The sequence below is a fragment of the Lithobates pipiens genome, unplaced genomic scaffold (genome assembly GCF_037356315.1).
Source record: "Lithobates pipiens isolate NorthernLeopardFrog02 unplaced genomic scaffold, aLitPip1_a1.2 Scaffold_16, whole genome shotgun sequence".
Lineage (NCBI taxonomy): Eukaryota > Metazoa > Chordata > Amphibia > Anura > Ranidae > Lithobates > Lithobates pipiens.
The window spans coordinates 636270906-636293837 of NW_027507748.1; the positions used below are offsets into that span (position 1 = coordinate 636270906).

Below are 22932 nucleotides of genomic sequence, written 5' to 3' on the forward strand. Positions count from 1 at the left end.
CATGAATTTTATTTGGGTACAGTGTTGCATGACCAAGCAATTATCAGTTAAAGTAACACAGTGGCGTATCGTAAAAAATAGCCTGGTCATGAAGGGAGTTCTGGAGGTCAAGTGGTTAAATAAAATAACAAACATACTTACCTGCTATGGGGTTTTGCACAGAGCACCCCTGATTCTTTTCTTCTCAGGACCCCTGCCAGCCCTCCTGGCTGCACAACCCGCTCCCGCCAAGTGCCCCCCAAAGCAGGCCACTTTTACATGCTTACTCCCAATCCCCGCCCGGTCACTGGCTCTGATTGAGCCTTGGTTCTTGTGAAAGCACGCAGGGGGGTTTTCTGACACATAGAGCAGGACACTTCTCCCTCTTCACTGGCTTTGACTGACAGCAGCAGGATCCAATGACAAACATGTCATACTTGCCTGTTTTGGGGTTTTGCACAGAGCACCCCTGATCCTTCTCTTTTTGGGTACCCCGCTGGTGCTCCTGGATGGACGCCCCCAGGTCTTATGGACACATAGAGCTGAGGTCAGCATGCCCCAGCCCCATGCATTCTCCTTACTGGCTCTGACAACAGCTTGAGCCAATGGGGTGTGAGATTGTCTCAGCTCTTGTGAACATTTCTGGATCGAGATCAGGCTCAGGTAAGTATTATGGAGGGCTTGGGTGGCTCCATGCAGAAGGTTTTTTTTCTTAGCGCACAGTAAGGTAAAAAAACCTTCTGCTTTTACAACCACTTTAATATTAAGGGCATACCAGGGGCGGACTGACAACTCATGGGGCCCCCGGGCAATAGGAGATTATGGGGCCCCCAGGCAATCAGAGATTATGGGGCCACACAGTAGACACAAACACACACACACACAGTATACAATCGCACAGCATAAAAGACATGTTTCGATTGGCTGAGAAGGTACTGGAGAGTTGGGGCAGCTATAATCTCAAGATTTTTAGACCAAAAGGATGTCGGTAAGGGACATTTCAGAGACAGATGTAAAAAAAAAAAAACACAAATTTTTACAAACTGTCCCTGGTTTTACTGAGTCTGGCAACCCTGATGGGGCCCCCTAGTGACATGGGGCCCTCGGGCAGTGCCCGAGTGGCCCAATGGTCAGTCCGCCCCTGGGGCATACGCATTAATGCATGGTATGTAACTCTGTAAAGTGTGTTACATTAGGGCATCCTACAACCACTTTCATATTAATGGCCAATGTGCCTTGCATGTGTTGATGCGTTGCAATGCCATTCATTTTTATTAGCACCCCAACACACATGCGTTGCAATGCTTGACAACACGCTGTAGTGCGTCGCGGCAAACATTTTGTGACATCTGATTTTGGAGACTTTTGGTGAGTAGGAAGCTCATTCAGTTATTGAAATGAATGGGTTTCCTACTCACCAAAAGTCTCCAAAATCAGACTGCTTACAACAATTTTGCTGCAACGTGTGTTGCCAAGCATTGCAATGCATGTGTTTTGGGGTGCTAATAAAAATTAATGGCATCACAAGGCATCAACACATGTGAGGCATAGATTATTGGCCCCTAATATTAAAGTGGTTGTAGGTTGCCCTAATTTAACACACTTTACCGGGTGACATAACGTGTATTAATGCGTATATGCATTAACACACTGGACAAATGTAAATGAGCCCTGACATATTTATGTCTATAAAAGAGAAAAATAGCTGCCAATTCCAATACATAAAAATAATTTATTGGCACATGTAGGAATACCCCCTGTTTAAAGCGCTGCACCTTTCTGTTTGTATATTTATGTTTATATGACTAGCTTTCCAACTTCTTATTCGTTTTTTTTTTTTTTTTTTATTACAGCAGAAAGCTAACACCCCTCATACAAAGTGCACAGACACATGCTTGTGAAATACACTGTCTGGATGCTAACGATAAGATAACACTGTGCTCTGCTGATAGAGAGCAGACAATGAGGAGCATCTGGGATCTGGCTGTGTGATTGGTAAAGGGGTAAAGGTCGCCCTAGGGCTCAGATTACACCGACCAGCCTTCTCTGCCATCCACCATCGGATGTCTTCTCTGAGCTCTCAGCTATTCCATCAGATGTCTCTTCTCTGAGCTCCTCCATCGGATGTCTCTTCTCTGAGCTCCTCCATCGGATGTCTCTTCTCTGAGCACCTCCATCACACTTGTCTTCTCTGAGCTCCTCCATCGGATGTCTCTTCTCTGAGCACCTCCATCACACTTGTCTTCTCTGAGCTCCTCCATCGGATGTGTCTACTCTGAGCTCCTCCATCGGATGTCTCTTCTCTGAGCTCCTCCATCGGATGCGTCTTCTCTGAGCTCCTCCATCGGATGTGTCTTCTCTGAGCTCCTCCATCGGATGTGTCTTCTCTGAGCTCCTCCATCGGATGTGTCTTCTCTGAGCTCCTCCATCGGATGTGTCTTCTCTGAGCTCCTCCATCGGATGTGTCTTCTCTGAGCTCCTCCATCGGATGTGTCTTCTCTGAGCTCCTCCATCGGATGCGTCTTCTCTGAGCTCCTCCATCGGATGTGTCTTCTCTGAGCTCCTCCATCGGATGTGTCTTCTCTGAGCTCCTCCATCGGATGCGTCTTCTCTGAGCTCCTCCATCGGATGTGTCTTCTCTGAGCTCCTCCATCGGATGTGTCTTCTCTGAGCTCCTCCATCGGATGTGTCTTCTCTGAGCTCCTCCATCGGATGTGTCTTCTCTGAGCTCCTCCATCGGATGTGTCTTCTCTGAGCTCCTCCATCGGATGCGTCTTCTCTGAGCTCCTCCATCGGATGTGTCTTCTCTGAGCTCCTCCATCGGATGTGTCTTCTCTGAGCTCCTCCATCGGATGTGTCTTCTCTGAGCTCCTCAGTGTGCCTTTTGAGTTTCTCCATCGGATGTCTTCTCTGAGATCCTCCATCGGATGTCTGCACTGAGCTCCTCCATCGGACATCTCTACTCCTCCAGCACCACATCCACAGGACACCAACCATGCCCCGTCCTGCAGTTATAAGGGACGTTGTCAGCCACCAAGCCAAGGCTCTGCACACCCTCCTCCCCCTCCTGGAGCAGAGGGGTATACAATGCACCATCCCAGACCTCTTCATTTCAGAGGGGGCCACCATCAGCGCATTCTCTCCCCCCCAGACCGGGGCACAGCAGACTACCGTGGAGATGTCCTCAGATAACCTCGATGGTGGAACTTCCCCCCGATGTCTTACCCTGGCACAGCGGGCATCCCGGCACCGGCTCTCCAGGGTGGTCCGATCTATACTGGAGCTGCTGCTGGTGGAGGAGAACATGCTGCAGCATCTGCCGCTGGACCATCAGTTCACAATGCAGATCAAAGTGAGTACTGTGCTGTGTGATGACTTTATGATCTGTACATGTTCTGGAGCGATTGTCCCCCTCTATGGTTCTAGTGAAGGTTCTGCAGGGATATAGATGTTTGTAAATTGCATAAACCAGTTCTGTGTGTCTGTTTTGGAGGAAATAATTGCTACTTACTAACAATGTAATTGTAGTCCTGAATTCGGAAACAATGTTGATTAAATAGTCTTTTACTTTGTATTCTTCAGAGACAAATAAATATAGAGAGATGTAGGATATCCTTTTGATCTTTTTATGAGATCATTAACCCAGAGATGTGCCCTGAAGGTAACTTTTACCCCCTTCCCACCCAGGCCAATTTTAAGCTTTCAGCGCTGTGGCAATTGCACGGTCATGCAACACAGTACCCATCCATGGCAGCCAGTCCATATGGGGCACACAGGTGCTGCCCCCTAATCAATGTGTCTGCCCCCTAATCTACATGCGGGGCGCCAGAGGGATAGATTCCAATGGTTTTTATTTTTTAGAAGCACATGATTAGAGCCAGAGGCTCTAATAGGCTTCAAAAAAGGGCAGGCTCTGTGCCCTGAGCCCACCCAGTTGTGTGACAATAGCAAATTAATATTGCCACTGAATATTGGCACTGATGAGGCTGCCCTGATGGGGACACCGATGAGGTGGCACTGATGAGTGGCAATAATATGCACTGATGACCAGCATTGATGAGCACTGATGGGACTGCACTAATAATCAGGGCACTGATGATCTGTGCCCTGAATACCTGTGTACATGTGCCCTGCCAGGATTTCTGGTTACCGGTGTTCTGCCATATAGTGTCCGGCCATCAAATAGTGTCCAGAGCGTAGTGCGCATGCGCAGTACGGAGCAGACGAAGCTTCGGAAAATCTCCGAAGCTGAACGGCACCTGCGCCATGAGTGGAGGTGGTAGCCCCACCATCCAAGCGGACATAGGGTTGTGAATATTAGAGGGCCCCTCGCGGGCGAGCTTCGCTCACCACGCTTCGGGCTCGGCCTTGCTGCGCTCGGCTCTTTTTTATTCCTACTCTATGTCCACTTGGATGGTGGGGATAGAACCTGGACTCACGGTGCAGGCGCCGTTCAACCTCGGCAATTTTCGGAATCTGTGTTGCTGTGTACTGTGCATGCGCAGTACGCAGCAGACACTATCGGATGGAGGACGTTATTTGACAAGACACCGGCTCTCCTCATGCTGTGACAGTGCGTGAGGAAAGTACTGCTGATAACTGGCAAGTCTGTTACACTGTGTCCAGCTGTGATTGGACACAGCCGATCATGTGGTAAAGGCCACTGTGATTGGCTCTTTACCAAGATCACAGAGCGTGGTGAATGTCCCAGGGTCATGCGAGGGGCTTGATTCCAGGAGGACGTCCATGGACGCCCTCCCAGAACAACAGTGCCGCACTGTAGCCGTCTTTCGAAAGTGAATCTTCACCCTAAAAACCTAGTGTACATAATCAACTAAAATCTGATGAAAAATACTGCTTGCGAAACGCTCGTACGATAATCTGAACATTAGTACACAGCTTTAGAGATCCAATCATGACAGTTCATTCAAAATTATCGGAAGGGACAAACACAAACAATTTTCTTGTACAATACCAGAACGTGTGATTTTATTTTAATTGGTACAGTATTAGTTGAGAAAAAAAACGGAAGAGGAAGACCACACATGCTCGGAAAAGGAAATAATACATTGCAATACAATACAACACATTACATCACTTCAAACGTTGTATTTTGTCATACGAGAAATATCTAAAGTTGAGTAAGCATCTTTTGATATGAGACTAACATGCAAAAAAAAATGGACAATCATTCGACCAATATTCTCATTGTGTGTACCAGGCTTCACATTGTGCTGCCCCCCCCCCCCCCCATTCCCCTACAAATGGGCATTTTTTCTTTTTTAAACAAAGTACTTTATTCTATCAATTAGGCGAGAATTTCTCCTCGCCCCCTGTGCCTGTGCAGATATGCCATGGGGCTCAGGTCCCAAGAGAACCCTGCAGCACATCTGCATGTGCTCTGTATCCCCGAGTATCTGCACATGTGTGAGGTTTACCTGTGCCAGTGGAGGCTGGTGTTCAATAATTTGAGGAGGGGCAGCAAGCCAACACCACCCCCCCTGAGTGAGACAAACATGAAGGCGGGGAACACCAGCAACAACCCTCCCCCCCGTGGGAGACCTTAGGAAGCAGATGTCCTGCCCCGTGTTAACACTCTGATTTCTGCTCTTCCGCCCTCCCCTCTCTGAGTCGGGGAGTGCTGGAGACAGTGGCGGTTGGTGGTTCGGTCTGGCTTCCTGCGTTTCCACTGGCCATGCGTCTCCTTCCTCCTCCTCCCTCCTCCTTGGCCAATAGGATTGCTTCTCCTCCACTGGTGTCCATTTGCAGCTTTTTTTTTTTGTGGTCCTTAACCTGTAGGATCCCGACACACTTACAACACATACAACATTGACATACACATACTATGGCCAATTTTTTGGACAGGGTCTAATTAGCCTACCAGCATGTCTTTGGCGTGTGGGAGGAAACCGGAGGAAACCCACGCAGGCACAGGGAGAACATGCAAACTCCAGGCAGATAGTGTCATGGTCAGGATTTGAACCAGCAACCCTATTGCTGCTAGGTGAAAGTGCTAACCACTACACCACTGTGCTGCCCCTTGGAGGAGAATCAGTATATTTTTGGAATCCATGCGTCTGGCACCCTGCATGTAGATTAGAGGTCCAGACACATGGATGGGGGGGGGCGACACCCGTGCTCTAATAGATGGGCCACCACTGACCAGCGCATGTGCAAAGACTGCTACCAATGAAATCTGAAACTGTCTTTTCATGCATGAAATCTCACCTGTGTGTACACAGATGTGCCGACAGACTCTGCCAGGACTTGAAAGCTGGACAGATTCAATGGAAACATGAGAGAGCAGTGATGCTTTCATGGAGGTGTAAGGTAAGTATTTAGGAAAGTAATAAAATTCCTGCGAGCCTCAATCAACTCAAAGCCTAATAGATATCACTAACCAGCTGCAAGCATTAGCCCTTGTACACACGGTCAGACATTCCGACAACCAAATCCATCGGATTTTGTCCGAAACTGGTGTGGCATACACACGGTCGGACAAAGTTGTCGGAAAATCCGATCGTTCAGAACGTGATGACGTTATTTAGTTACGACGGGACTACGTTCAGGCTAGTAGCCAATAGCTTTGGTCTAGGAATTTGATCTGAGCATGCGTGGCACTTTGTCCGATTGCAATTCTCTACAAACGATCGGACAAGGTCCGCTCGGATCATGTTGTCGGAAAGTTTTATAGCCCAGCTCTCAAACTTAGTCCATCGGATATTCCGACAGTCCGATGGAGCCCACACACTGTCGGATTATCCGACAACATGGTCCGATCGGACATCTTCCGTCGGAATATCCAACCATGTGTACAAGGGCTTACACACGTCTCATAAGCTCGTGCACATAGTCAAAAATAGTAAATTATATGCTGCGCTTTAGTTACACAATAAATGTGTGCTGAAAATTACATTTAAAGCGGGAGTCCGCCGGGACTCCACGTTTTTTTTTTTTTTAAAAGTCAGCAGCTACAAATACTGCAGCTGCTGACTTTTAAAATAGTGACACTTACCTGTCCAGCGCGCCCGCGATGTCGGCACCCGAAGCCGATCTCTAGATCGACACTCGGGTGCTGCCGCCGCCATCTTGGGTATGGGAATCAGGAAATGGAGCCTTTCGGCTTCATTTCCCGGTTCCCTACTGCGCATGCGCGAGGCGCGCGGCGCAATCAGGACGGTCCCCGCTGCCTCTGGGATCTGTGTGTTTCCCAGCAGGCAGCGGGGCACTTGCGCAAAGGGGCGGGAACTTGCGGAAAGGGGCGTAATCTACGCCCCTTTCCGCAGACAGCTATCCCGGAAGTGGGTGCAGTTACCTGGATTATCCAGGTAACTGCACCCCCCTCCCCCCTGAAAGGTGCCAATCGTGGCGCCGGAGGGGGGGGGGATTCCGATGAGCGGAGGTCCATTTTAGGGTGGACCTCCGCTTTAATTAAAACAAACACATGTAGTGTTAATGTGACATAAGTGACATATGTGACATAAATGTGATATGACAAAAATAAAACAATAAATATGTCAATTAAAACATTAATAATAAAGTGCTCATGTGCATATTTAGGGACGGGGTAGGGAGGGCAGATATTGGGGAGTTTTTTTTCACCTTAACCACTTAAAGAGGAAGTAAACCCGTTACAACCACTTTTACCTGCAGGTAAGCCTAGATTAAGGCTTACCCGTAGGTGCTCAAAATATCTCCCAAACCTCCACGGTTTAGGAGATATTTAGAAATTAGACGAGCGCCGATGTCTACAGCGCAGGCACACTTAAGACTCCTTTAGAAACTATGAGTGTGCCATTTCTAAAGGAGATTGTGCTGTGACCGGTGGCTCCCACGCGCATGCGCGGGAGTGACATCAACGGGGGCTCCGGCCAATCACAGCGCCAGAGCCACGATACCTGAAAGGAAGATGGACGCTTCGTGGAAGAGGGGATAGCGGTGACATCGCAGGCTTCGGTTTTAGTTAAGTGACACATAACGGGCTACTATGCGATGCATCAGGGGCGTAACTAGAAATCACAGGGCCCCATAGCAAAATGTTGTATGGGCCCCCCCCCCCCACCAAAAAAAATGAACTAATGCCATTAAACAACAGACTACCACACCCATGTGGCACAGTACCCAGGCAACGGCTTATATTAATTTTGAACAACAAAGTATGCAGTATACTGTATGCAGCCCCTGAAGGGAACACATTGCTGACCTCCAGGCCTTTTAACCAATTTCTGTTCTGTTATATAAAATGAAATAGTTCAACTCACCATAATGCAAAATCAGTGGGATCCCTGAGCGTGTCACTTGCCATCATCGCCTGCCACCAGATGCAGATTGTAACTTGTCAAACGTTGCGGAATGTCACCTACCACATGTTGCGGATTGTCACTTGCCAAGTCACCTGCCACACATTATGGATTGTCACTTGCCACACATTATGGATTGTCACATGCCACGTCCTGGATTGTCACTTGCCACGTCACTTGCCACACATTATGGATTGTAACTTGCCACGTCCTGGATTGTCACTTGCCACACATTAAGGATTGTCACTTGTCACATCACCTGCTACACATTGCAGATTGTCCACTTGCCACGTCGCCTGCCACCAGATGCAGATTGTCACTTGTCACACGTTGCAGAATGTCACCTGCCACATGTTGCGGATTGTCCACTTGCCAAGTCCTGGATTGTCACTTGCCACATTACCTGCCACACATTACGGATTGTCACTTGCCATGTCCTAGATTGTCACTTGCCACGTCTCGGGTTGTCACTTGCCACGTCACCTGCCACACATTACGGATTGTCACTTGCCACGTCACCTGCCACACACTACGGATTGTCACTTGTCACATCACGGATTTTCACTTGCCACGTCACCTGCCACATGTTACGGATTGTCACTTGCCACATCCAGGTTGTCACTTGCCACGTCACCTGCCACACATTACGGATTGTCACTTGCCACGTCCTAGATTGCCACACATTACAGATTGTCACTTACCACATCCTAGATTGTCACTTGCCACACATTATGGATTGTCACTTGCACGTCCCGGGTTGTCACTTGCCACGTCACCTGTCACACATTACGGATTGTCACGTCACGGATTTTCACTTGCCACGTCACCTGCCACATGTTACAGATTGTCACTTGCCACATCCAGGTTGTCACTTGCCACGTCACCTGCCACACATTACGGATTGTCACTTGCCACGTCCTAGATTGCCACACATTACAGATTGTCACTTACCACATCCTAGATTGTCACTTGCCACACATTATGGATTGTCACTTGCACGTCCCGGGTTGTCACTTGCCACGTCACCTGCCACACATTACGGATTGTCACTTGTCACGTCACGGATTTTCACTTGCCACGTCACCTGCCACATGTTACGGATTGTCACTTGCCACATCCAGGTTGTCACTTGCCATGTCACCTGCCACACGTTACGGATTGTCACTTGCCACGTCCCTGGTTGTCACTTGCCACGTTGCCTGCCACACATTATGGATTGTCATTTGCCACGTCATGGATTTTCACTTGCCACGTCACCTGCCACACGTTACGGATTGTCACTTGCCACGTCCTGGGTTGTCACTTGCCACGTCGCCTGCCACACATTATGGATTGTCACTTGCTCTGCCACTTTCCTGCTGTGTCACAGAGTCAGGCAGCAGATTATCAGTCAGGCAGCAGAGAGATAATGTCATCTCTCTGCTTCCTGGCTGCCTGCACAGTGAGGGGGGAACTGCACTGCAGGGATGAGAGGGCGGCGAGAGATGATGTCATCTCTATGCTCCCTCGCCCGTCAGCTCCCTAAATGGCCAGCCCGCTCACGCCCACTCTCTCACCAGCGGACCGGCCACTCTCATCTGCCTCCCACTATCACCCGCGGAGCCCCCACGGACCCACGGAGCCCCCCGCGGACCCGCGGACTGGCCGCTCTCACCCGCGGAGCCGCCCGCGGTCCACCCGCGGAGCCGCGGACTACCCGCGGACTACCCGCGGGACGCCAGCTCTCACCCGTGGAGCCGCCCGCGGAGCCGCGGACTGCCCGCGGGCCACCCGTGGAGCCACCCCCTATCTCCCGCGGAGCCATAGCGCCTGTCCTCACCGGGCCCCATTTGACTGCGGGCCCCATAGCGCCCGCATGTGCTGCTATGGCGGTAGTTCCGCCACTGCGATGCATAGTAGCCCATTATGCTTTACCGTTGCAGGGAAACAAAGAGGAAGTAAAACCCATTAGGGTTTACTTCCTCTTGCCCTTAACCACTTGATGGGTTTTACTTCTTCCTTATTCCCCTGCAAAGTAAAAGTATAAAGGGCTAATATGCATTGCATACTAGCCCATTATGTGGCACTTACCTCCAAACGAAGCACGTGATATTCCCGCTGGTGGAAGCATCCATCGTCGCCCCTTATCCTTCTGGAGCCACGTGACGTCATTCCCACGCATGCGCGCGGGAGCCGGCAGTCACTGCACGCGCTGGGGAAGAAACGGCACGGAGGGGCGTTTCTTCACTGCGCATGCGCCAATGGCATCATCGGCACACTTCAAGGCAAATATCTCTTAGATGGCGCACATTTAGGAGATATTTTCTGTACATATAGGCAAGTCTTATTATAGGCTTACCTATATGTAAAAATAGGTCTGGGGGGGGGGGTTTACAACCACTTTAAGGACCAGAAGATTTTCTCCCTTAAAGACCAGGCCATTTTTTGCGTTTTGGCACTGCGTCACTTTAACTGACAATTGCGCCGTCGTGCGACATTGTACACAAACAAAATTGATTCCTTTTTAAGCCATCCATTGTATACAATTGTGTTGCTGGCTGTGATTGGTCAGTGTGATCACATGGTGCAGACTGGGCCAACCACAGCCCATCTGTACCATGTGATTAGATGATAAAATGCTTGTATATAGCAATCCAATTAATTGCTATATGCAAACATAATGTGTTAAAAAAAAAATACTGATCACTCCTTACTATGGAAACATTATGTTGCTCTGGTCAAAGTGTGTTAAAAAAAAATCTTAAAAAGCAACTGTCATCTCTGCACTGTTGACTCACCGACAGTCCCACTTACTTTAACCACTTCAGCTCCGGACCAATAAACACCTTAAGGACCAGAGGTCTTTTTGCAATTTCGCACTGCGCTGCTTTAACTGGTAATTGCGCGGTCATGCAATATTGCACCCAAACGAAATTTGCGTCCTTTTCTTCCCACAAATAGAGCTTTCTTTTGATGGTATTTGATTGCCTCTGCGATTTTTTTTTTTTGCGATATAAATGGAAAAAGAGCGAAAATTTTGAAAAAAAAAGATATTTTCTTCTTTTTGTTATAAGAAAAATCGAATAAACTAAATTTTAGTCATACATTGAGGGCAAAATTTATTTAGCCACATGTCTTTAGTAAAAAAAATGTCAATAAGCGTATATTTTTTGGTTTGCGCAAAAGTTATAGCGTCTACAAACTAGAGTACATTTTCTGGAATTTACACAGCTTTTAATTTATGACTGCCGATCTCATTTCTTGAGGTGCTAAAATGGCAGGGCAGTACAAATCCCCCCCAAATGACCCCATTTTGGAAAGTAGACACCCCAAGGAAATTGCTGATGGGTATGTTGAGCCCATTGAATATTTATTTTTTTTGTCCTAAGGGATTGAATAATGACAAAAAAAAAAAAAAAAAATTTTTTTTACAAAAAGTTGTCACTAAATGATATATTGCTCACACATGCCATGGTTATATGTGGAATTGCACCCCAAAATATATTCCGCTACTTCTCCCGAGTATGGCGATACCACGTGTGTGGGACTTTTTGGGAGTCTAGTCGCGCAGGGCACCCCGAAAACCAATCACCACCTTCAGGATTTCTAAGGGTGCAAATTTTTGATTTAACTCCTCACTACCTATCACAGTTTCGAAGGCCATAAAATGCCAAAATAGCACAAAACCCCCCAAAATGACCCCATTTTGGAAAGTAGACACCCCAAGCTATTTACTGAGAGGCATGTTGAGTCCATGGAATATTTTATATTTTGCCACAAGTTGCGGGAATATTACAAACTTTTTTTTTTTTGCACCAAGTTGTCACTAAATGATATATTGCTCACACATGCTATGGGCATATGTGAAATGACACCCCAAAATACATTCTGCTGCTTCTCCCGAGTACGGGGATACCACATGTGTGGGACTTTTTGGGAGTCTAGTCGCGCACGGCACCCCGAAAACCAATCACCACCTTCAGGATTTCTAAGGGTGCAAATTTTTGATTTAACTCCTCACTACCTATCACAGTTTCGAAGGCCATAAAATGCCAAAATAGCACAAAACCCCCCCAAATGACCCCATTTTGGAAAGTAGACACCCCAAGCTATTTACTGAGAGGCATGTTGAGTCCATGGAATATTTTATATTTTGCCACAAGTTGCGGGAATATTACAAACTTTTTTTTTTTTGCACCAAGTTGTCACTAAATGATATATTGCTCACACATGCTATGGGCATATGTGAAATGACACCCCAAAATACATTCTGCTGCTTCTCCCGAGTACGGGGATACCACATGTGTGGGACTTTTTGGGAGTCTAGTCGCGCACGGCACCCCGAAAACCAATCACCACCTTCAGGATTTCTAAGGGTGCAAATTTTTGATTTAACTCCTCACTACCTATCACAGTTTCGAAGGCCATAAAATGCCAAAATAGCACAAAACCCCCCCAAATGACCCCATTTTGGAAAGTAGACACCCCAAGCTATTTACTGAGAGGCATGTTGAGTCCATGGAATATTTTATATTTTGCCAAAAGTTGCGGGAATATTACAAACTTTTTTTTTTTTTGCACAAAGTTGTCACTAAATGATATATTGCTCACACATGCTATGTGCAGAAGTCAAATTACACCCCAAAATAAATTCTGCTGCTTCTCCCGAGTACGGGGATACCACATGTGGGGGACTTTTTGGGAGCCTAGCCACGTACGGGACCCCGAAAACCAAGCACTGCCTTCCGGATTTGAATATAAAATGCTATAAAAAACAAACTAACCAGAGTCACCCGTAACACTTATACGGTGATCAGTGGTGAAAGGGTTAACTAGGGGCAATCAGGGGGTTCAAATTTTTATTAGGTAGTATATGGGGGTCCCTGGCGCTATATAAAAACCTGACGGGGTACCTAAATAACTAACTGGCTAACCAGCGTCACCAGTGACACTTATACTGTGATCGCTGGTGAAAGGGGGTGAAAGGGTTAACTAGCAGCAATCAGGGGGTTAAAACCATTATTGGGTAGTATATCGGGGTACCTAGCGCTATAAAAACCTGGCGGTGAACCTAAAAAAATAACTAGCTACCTAGCGACACTAGCGACACTGATGCAGCGTTCAGAAAAATTATCGCTTAGTGACACTGGCAAAAGGGGGTGAAAGGGTTAACTAGCGGAAATCAGGGGGTTAAAACCATTATTGGGTAGTATATCGGGGTACCTAGCGCTATAAAAACCTGGCGGTGAACCTAAAAAAATATTGTGTGCCTGTGTGTACCTACATGTCAGTGTAGTGTTGGTGCACACTTACTTTTACTGTTCTCCTCGTAGTCCGGTCAAAAAGACCGCCCCGAGGAGAATGACATCACTTCCTCCTTCCTGTGTAAACAATACACAGGGGAGGAAGCTTCTCATTGGCCAGGAGCGATCCAGAGGGGGTGGCCGAAAACTAACGGCCATCCCCTCATCACGGAGCGCTCCTGGACCGAATCGGACCGCCGTAACCAGCGGGAGGGGGTCCGATCGGACCCCCCACCCGCTGGAAGGCAATCACGTAGATGTACGTGATTATGCCTGCCTGTGCCATTGTGCTGACGTACAATGGCAATACGGCGGTCCTCAAGTGGTTAATGGGACGGCTGGTGCTGTAGCAGTGACACAACAAGGTGAGGGACGTGGCAGCAGCTGGTGAGTGGATGCCCGCTAACAGGCGCTGCCATGATGGATCTGAAATGACAGGTGCTCTTTAAATGTAAGGACTCATTCTTGCTGGTAGTTAGTGTGAAATTGCGTGAGTGCATCAATGCAGTGCATGTTATCTCAGTTTGCAGAGCTTGGATTCATTGAATGAGTTTACCAAAAATGTAAATATTGCAGAATATGCAGCCTCATGCTACAGAACTAAGCTCCTTTTAATGCTGACTAAACAAAATTATTAATGTATCCTAAATAAAAAACTATCTTTAGATTTTTTAGGTTTTTACTCCAAAAGCATTTTATTAACATAAATTTGATTTAAAAAAAAATCAGATTTAAATCAAAAACATCTTTTTTTTTTTTTTTTAATCATAGATTTTTTTTTATACACCCTGGCTCTACTGCACTGGTGACAGTGTGTAAAAAAAATAATAATAATTTCTTAATTTTCCAAAAACCTATGGCAAAAAATGACAACTTAAAAAAACTTGCCATGCCTCTTACTAAATACCTTGGACTGTCTACTCTCCAAAAAGGGGTAATTTGGGGGTATCTGTACTGTCCTGACATTTTTTGGCCTCAATAAATTATATAGGCCATAAGGATTGATTCATTTCCAGATACATACCATAGTTTGTGGACTCTATAACTTTCCTACAGACTAAAATAATATACACTGATTTGGGTTATTTTCACCAAAGAAATTAAATGTAAGTTCTATTTGTGTGAACAAAATGCAAAAAATTCAGTTTGGGTGCAGTGTTGCATGACCGCGCAATTGTCATTCAAAATGTGACAGTGCTAAAAGCTGAAAATTGGCCTGGGCAAGAAGGGGGTAAAAGTACCCTGTATTAAAGTGGATAACCCGAAGCCACTGCATAAACGGACCGGTGAGGCTGAAAATAGGTAAGTATACACATCTTTTTTACACAGGTTAGTTAGTATAGGTGTTGATAAGAGAGGAGCATTTTTAAGACTAGCTAGGCTTTAGATGGAATTCTACTCTAACCGGTTCCCGACCGGCTCCTGTATAAATACGTCGGCAGAATGGCATGGCTGTAACCCGTACGTTACTTTGAATTTCCCGCCGTGCGCGCACGCACCTGCCGAGAGCTCCGTGACCGTGGTCGCGGGTCCCGCAGACTCGATCGCCGCGGGGATACCCACGATCGTGTCACGGAGCTCAAGAATTGGTAGATGCCAATGTAAATAGCATCTCCCCGTCCTGCCTAATAACAGCACACTGATCGTCTGCTCCCTGTCATCGGGAGCAGCGATCAGTGTGAAATCACACACAGCCACGCCCTCATACAGTTAGAAACACACCCCTAGGAACACTTAACTCCTACACTTCCACCGAGTGGTTAACCCCTTCACTGCCACTGACATTTTTACAGTAATCAATGCAATTTTATAGCATCGATTGCTGTATTAATGCCAATGGTCCCAAAAATGTGTCAAAATTGTCAGATGTGTCCGCCAAAATGTCGCAGTCATGATAAAAATCGCTGATCGCCGCCATTACTAGTAAAAAAATTATAATTATTAATAAAAATGCAATATAACTATCCCCTATTTTGTAGATGCTATAACTTTTGCGCAAACCAATCAATAGACACTTAATGCGATTTTTTTAATACCAAAAATATGTAGACGAATACGTATCTGCCTAAACTGAGGGAAAAAAATTTCTTTTTATATAATTTTGGGGGATATTTATTATAGCAAAAAGTAAAAAATAATGCGTTTTTTTCAAAATTGTCGCTCTTTTTTTGTTTATAGCACAAAAATTAAAAACCACAGAGGTGATCAAATACCACCAAAAGAAAGCTCTATTTGTGGGAAAAAAAAGACGCCAATTTTGTTTGGAAGCCACGTCGCACGACCGCGCAATTGTCAGTTAAAACGTTGCAGTGCCGAATCGCAAAAAAAAAGCTCTGGTCAGGAAGGGGGTAAATCCTCCCGGGGCTTAATTGGTTAAGCTATCATTACATGGCTCCAATTTTTACAGATTTTTTTATGAATTGGCTGAAATTCAAGCTGTGGCTGGTCCTGTTGGCATCACCTGGTTTGACAAAAGTCAATCTAACAATCGTGGAAATTGGCTGAACGGGGATTGTGTCCTACCAGATGCAATCATTGTTTGAATATTCAGAGATCCTCTGGTGCTGCAGATGCCTGAACACAATAGACTACAAGGGAGATTCAGTGTGTCTGGGGGAATTGATTGACTTCCTCTCATTTCTGGCAAGGTTTAGACAGTTATCACCAAAATAGGTGTCCACACTGAAAGTTCTACCCTCATCTATTGTTCTGATGATTTTCCATCACTTTCTGTTTCATACAACAGTGGTCACCAGGACAAACCTACCTAGAGGGCACACAGACAGCAATAAAAACCCAACAGAGGTTCCAATCCTTTACTACTTTATTTCAGAATAAATGCTATACATAATGATGGATTTAATATAGACATGCAGTGGGGAAAAAATGATTTGATCCCCTGCAGATTTTGTAAGTTTGCCCACTTAGAAAGAAATGAAAGGTCTATAATTGTTATCATAGGTGTATTTTAAATGATAGAGACAGTATATTAACCAAAAATCCAGAAAAAAACACATGCTATAAATTAAGTTTAAAGCAATGAAAATAATAAAAAATAGCATTCAATGGTGAGCTAAAAATGCAATATACCTAAATACAATCAACTATACTCATGTGATATAAACATGTGCTTGTGACAATATATTAACCAATAAAACCAGGAAAATTTATATATAAATAGTCCCAAATAAAATTCATTGGATGAACCAAATAAATCTTCTGTTCAGATAGTTTTCTAGAAAAATAGTGGGCAATCCTTCACCACAAACTGTATAAACACCCCACATTCTCTGAGTAAATATTCTGCTTACCAGAAGGATTTGACTCCTTTAATTAAAAAGTGAGTCAAAAGAAGCTTTGGCAGGGTAATGCCTGCTACATTGGTGTATGCTAGAGATGTATACCATTCTTCCCCTGCGGAGATTAAACATGGGATATATAGGAAAAAAAGTGGAAATCCATAGCACAATTTTATTTACTTAAAATATAGTAAAAAGAACTAGAGCCAAGTGGCCACCTACATATGTGAATGCCTTACCACGGCACTGGGGCTGCTAGCTTGTCTGTGCTGGATGGTGCCTTGCGTTCAACCTCCGTGGCTGGCGTGCGTTCCACCAGCCCGACTGGAATCACAAAACGTACGTCGAGTCGGTAATTGGTCATGCTATTCCACGCATTTCTGGTCCCTTTGGTTGTTCCGGTCTGGCTGGTGGAACGCACGCCAGCCATGGAGGTTGGACATTAGGCAGCATCCAGCACAGATCAGCTAGCAGCTGTGCGATGTGAATGGCCGGGAAATCTTCTGGGACCTGGGACATGTCCCAGAAAATTGCAGGGAGGGAGGGGGGGAAAGGTGAACTTCCTTCTGGCACCATAGAACCCGGGGAGCTGGATGCCAACAAAAAGAGGGTATCCACTCCCCCCCCCCCTCCTCTACCTTCAAGTGTAAGTTCAATTTTTGGGTGGAACTCCGCTTTAGGCCTTCTCCCCTTCCGTTTACTTTCTGCGTGGGTCCTTCTTCCTGGTGACATGGACACTTTCTTTTGGATGTCCAAAAGCGTGGTACTCTCAGGACCCAGAAGAGGACTGATGTCAGCAGAAGGGAGTGGAAGGAATCAATGATCTTGGGTGCCATTGTATCGCTGGATTAGTAGTCCCCCTGTCCTGGAACTAGTGATGACAAGTGGGTGGGAGGAATTGGAATTTTTTTTGCCCGGAGTGAGGCTTCACGTTTTTTTGTTTTTTTTATATCCACCTACAGTTCTGCTTTCATTTCCTATAAGTAACATTTCTGTTTTTAATCCTCCTAGGACAGCATAGAGTTCAGAAACATCTGCACACACATGGCTCTTCAGACAGATGACAGAAGGTTCGATCAAGACCTGAACTCTGCACAGGAATGTCTAATACAGATTGTCACTAACATGACCTGTGACACATCTTCTAAGACTTGTGACTTCTGTCACAATGCACAGGAGCAGCTGAAGCAGATACTACAGAAACTCCATAATGATTAGACTCCGAGGAACTATTGTTGGCAAGATTCAGTATTATATTTTATCAATGCTTTAACTTATCAAAGAGGACAACATGTCCAACTCATGTGCCTAAACTACTGTGAAGAAGACTGGAATCTGGAGCACAAACCAATACCTTCCTTGCCAGCGGTGATTACAGATCAGTATTATGGCAAGAGGGATGTGAGATTCCAATAGAGTGGCTGAACAATCAGCAGCACTGTTTACTTTTGGATATTCGCCATCATTTGGATAGAATTCCTTTTTTGCTTTTATGTTGGGTAGGAAAAAAAAACTAATCTTTAGCAGGCCATCGACTTATAACTAACAAGGGAAGTGCACACAGGAGAGGTATTATGGTGCAAGCATTAGAAGAACAATTCCCCAGCCCTTAATGGGGAATTTCTGCCTACATTTAAATATGTTTAACCAGTTCAGGCCTGGGGCACCCACATGGAAGAGAAATATATTTCCTATACATTTAGAAAAATTATAAATGTGTCATATATTTACAATATATTGGAAATATATTTCTCTTCCATGTGGGCAATTATGATGCTTACACAGGAGGTCTGGAGTAAAAATGATTGCTCATGCTCTGATGTACATGGTGATATCTCACGTGTGTGGAGCTATTGCATTGCATTCGGGACTGATGCATGTGTTCGCATTTGGGGGGGGAGGGATAGGGCGCTTTATTTTATTTTTTTAAATGTTATTTATTTTATTTACATTTTTAAAATTTTTACACTGTATCTTTATTTTTTTTCATTGCTATCACAAGGGATGAACAACATCCCTGATGATAGCATAGTCTGTGACAGTTCCTCTATCTGGTCATTGGTTTGATCAGATGCTTGTACAAGCCGGTAACTGTTTGTAAACAACAAACCGAAATCTGAAGTGCCAAAATCCTTGTCACTTCCGGTTTCTGATATCATGCAGGGGAAGGAACAACCTCAGTTCCTCTCACTGTGTCCCTGGAACCTAAAGCCACCAGTTGCATCTCTACTGGGCTCCCAGATCGATCAAGAGAGCCCAGTAAAGGCGACAGCGGGCAAGGGGGTGTCCCCTTCCCGACGCCTGTAAAAGTAACCCAGCTGGTCTTTACTTTATTCAACAAAACCGGCTATGACCGAGATATCACCCTTGCAATTGCAATGTACTGGTATGTTGCTAGTTCGGCAAGTGGTTAGAAATGTTCTCTCCCCCATCAGCTACCTACAGTATGCTGCCTAACTTATTTTTTTCTTGTATTCACCGACCGACACAGCTCCTCTCTGTAACAAAATGGGTTGTTAGCCCTTTCACTAGGAGATACTAAGCAAAGTTGGAATACAACACTTCAGAACTCTTAGTTCCACCCAGGAGGGCGGTCCCTCAGGCTACAATCCCCCACACTCTGCACCAGCAGCCTCAGTTTTATTTTGCCTAGTGAAGGAGATAGACCTAGGAACCCTGTGGGCCTATAGGCCTGTGTTTTTTTGATGCAGAAGCTTGGCTTTTTGCGCAAGATGAATGATCCCCTTTGTCAGTGACCGTCGCCTGCAGGGGAGAGGAAGAAGTGCTCGACAAGGGCTATGACTTCTAGGAGCCATGATGTCACTTATAGGCTTTCATGGCCCAGCTGTTATCGGTGTTCCCTCCTCTCCCCTGCAGTTGCTCACTGACACTGAGTAGCCAGAGCTGCGGCTCATGTGGCCAGACTGAAGCGGATTAAAGATATGTAAGTATACACCTGTTTTTTACACAGGTTAGGCACCATAGGTAACAGAAGAGGGGAGGGAATTTTTCGAAACATAGTGTTAGGCCTGGTTCACACCTACACCTTTAAGTTTTTCAGAAATGCACTACAGTCCATTTAACATGGTCTCCTATGGGTCACATTCACATCTGTGCATTTTATGGAAAGGGACAGGGACTTTTTTTCTGGTTTTTGGTTCCATAGATTTCAATGGATCAAAAACATGTATTGAAAAATGCAAAAAGCACCTGGGATATGCAAACTGCATTTCTTAACACTTTGTAAAAACAGACTAGGTTCAATTCTAGTTTACAACTGATAATCATTTCTGTCTGCACAGTACAAATAAGGTTATGCTGGCCATACACTAGTTAGTTCGAAATTTTTATTTTTAAAAATGATCATTTGACTTTCTAATCGATAGTGGGGTCCAATTGTTTTCAACCACAGTGATGAGAAAATTCAAAGGAGCAGGATGGAAACATTTTCTTGAGTGAACAAATTTGTAGCAGTCAATGTAGTTTTCATTTTGGGAAAGTCCATTCATTACAAAATCAAATGTTAAAAGCAAATGACATTTTTAAAGAGGAGCTCCAGTTGTTTCCATGTTTATTAAAAGTCAGCAGCTACAAAAATTTCAGCTGCTGACTTTTAGGCTGCATTCACACCTGAGCGTTTCGTTTTCAGGCAGAAAGTCGCGTGATTTCTACTGCATATTTTGGCACGATTTTGCACAGGTCAAAAGGAACAGGGGCTATTTAAATGAATGGAATTTTGCTTGTTGAGCGTTTTTTTCTGGCGTTTTTTTAGCTCAAAATGCTCAGGTGGAATTGCAGCATTAATAAACACACATTCACCTGTCCCAGGAACCAGCGATGTGCCCACCCGAGTCTCCCTCTTCTCTCGCTCGCACCAGCATTTCAATTGTGGGCACCTGGTTGTGACAGCTTGCAGCTTCAGCCAGGTGCGCAATGTGCATGCGCGAGTCGCACTGCATGGCCTCAATGGTTTGGCAGTCATCTAGGACCTGTGATGTGTCCCAGGTGACTGCAGAGAGGGAGGAGGAGAGAAGAACTTCAGCTCTGATTGCCTCAGCTCAGAAGTGGAAGCGGGTACCTGTCAAGACTAGCTACCCTCTCCACCCCCCCCCCCCCACCCTAAAAAAGTGACATGCCAAAAGTGGCAAGGGAGGGGGGAGGAGTACTGTACTTTTTTTGAACGGCATTCATTGAGCCATCACATGTACTGGGAATTTTCATACGAATATCTGTAAGAACTCTTGAATGAAAGTCTACTAGTATGGAGAATCAGAAAAGAGCACTAAAATGGCAAGGAGCAATTTTTTTACTTTTTTGTTTAAGTTATGCTATGTGGATGAGAACATGTAACAAATAAAAAAGTGGTGTTATCCCAATTTGGCTGCAAAAGTCGAAATAGACTTTAAAGGGGTTGTAAAGGTTTGTGTTTTGAAAAAACATCTGTCAGTGACCGGCCCGCAGCCCCCCATTTTTATTTTACCTGAACCCTCAAACTCGTCTTTTCTTTGTTATTTCTTTGCGTGACAATGGATGGAAGAGTGGAATCAATAAAATTCCTTTTTTATACATGGTTAAAAGACGATTTTGAATTTTAAATGTTATCTATGTCAAGTCTGGACAAATGTTTATCTAATTAAATCCACCTAGTAAAGGTTTAATGAACCGCTTTAATTACATTAAAGAAGATCATTAAAATCTAGCATAGGCTTTAACATGTTAATGACATTTTGAAAGGTGTTTTTGTAAAAGAACACCTGGAGTATGTATAAAATATTTGCCGTACTGATATGTATACCTCCCAACATTTTGAGATGGGAATGAAGGACATCTACTGTCAAATGTATGTAGGCATAGGACACGCCACATGCCACACCCCCCTTAAAGGTGAAGTAATCAAAAAAAGGTTAATTAAATCCACTAGGGCTTTTTTTTACCACTACTATTCCTTTATATTGGCTTTTAAAATTTACGAATGCAGCAATTTAGAATTTGGATAAAAGGTTTAGCACTGGGAAACAATTTTTGAAAGATAAAAAGTGCATTTTATATGCAACTATATAGATCAGACCAAAATGAGGGAGAAAGAGGGACAGGGGGGATTTTTTCCAAATCAGGGACAGTCCCTCAAAATCGGGGACATTTTGGAGCTAGGGATGTGACAAACATCTACACAATCAGGACAAAAGTTGCCATATTTTTTCTAAAATATGTAGTTCCTTGGTCTCCAGCACCACTTAATGGCCATAATGTGTATTTTTTGCCCAGAAAAACATATGGTGGCCTCTAGTCTAGATGGTGCTGATGATATAGAAACCACACATAATAGAGCAGGGTTTCTCAACTAGGGTTCCATGGAACTCTAGAGTTCCTCCAGAGGTTGCTAGGGGTTTCTTGAGCAATGAGCAATTTCTGCCACTCAGATAAGTTCCCGTAGAAAGCATTGATCTTTTAAGCTATCTGTAAGGGGATCATACTTCCCAATTAGCACAAGTGTAATGCCGCGTATACCTAATCGGAATTTTGGCCAGCAAAAGACCGATGAGAGCTTTTCAGCGGAAAATACGACCGCATGTATGCTCCATCAGAATTTAGCTGGCCGAATTCCCTCCAGCAAAATTTTATAGCATGTTCTCAATTTTCCTGATGGAAAAACTTTCTATCATAAATTCTGATCGTGTATATGCAATTCCGATGTGCAAAACTCACGCATGCTCAGATTCAACTACGAGATAGAAGCTATTGGCTACTAGGTATTGAACTTCCTTTTTCTAGTCCCGTTGTACGTGTTGTACATCACCGCGTTCTTGTCGGTCGGAATTCGGTGTGACAGTGTGTAGGCAAGAGGAAAACCATCAGAGCTTTTTCCGACGAGAATTCCGATTGTGAGTACGTGGCATAAAGAGCATTCTTCTCGCTGACCATCATACTAATGTATCATGAGTTGTAGATATAGTAATTTTTTAGCAGGGGTTACCTAAGACCGGAACGTTATTTCAAAGGTTCCGCTGTGTTGAACAGGTTGAGAAAGGTTGAAATAGAGGAAGTACCACTATTTTTTGTCCTGACTGTGTG

At 45.0% G+C, this 22932-nt stretch overlaps 1 protein-coding gene across 1 annotated transcript; it reads left to right on the plus strand.

The window, feature by feature from the left end:
- Window positions 1-2974: 2974 nt before the first annotated feature.
- On the plus strand, window positions 2975-21437 carry DLEU7 (deleted in lymphocytic leukemia 7). The gene is made up of 2 exons (XM_077484240.1): window positions 2975-3331; window positions 17872-21437. The coding sequence occupies exons 1-2, from the start codon at window positions 2975-2977 to the stop codon at window positions 18076-18078; spliced, it is 564 nt and encodes a 187-aa protein (XP_077340366.1). The 3' UTR covers window positions 18079-21437.
- The last annotated feature ends 1495 nt before the right edge of the window (window positions 21438-22932 follow it).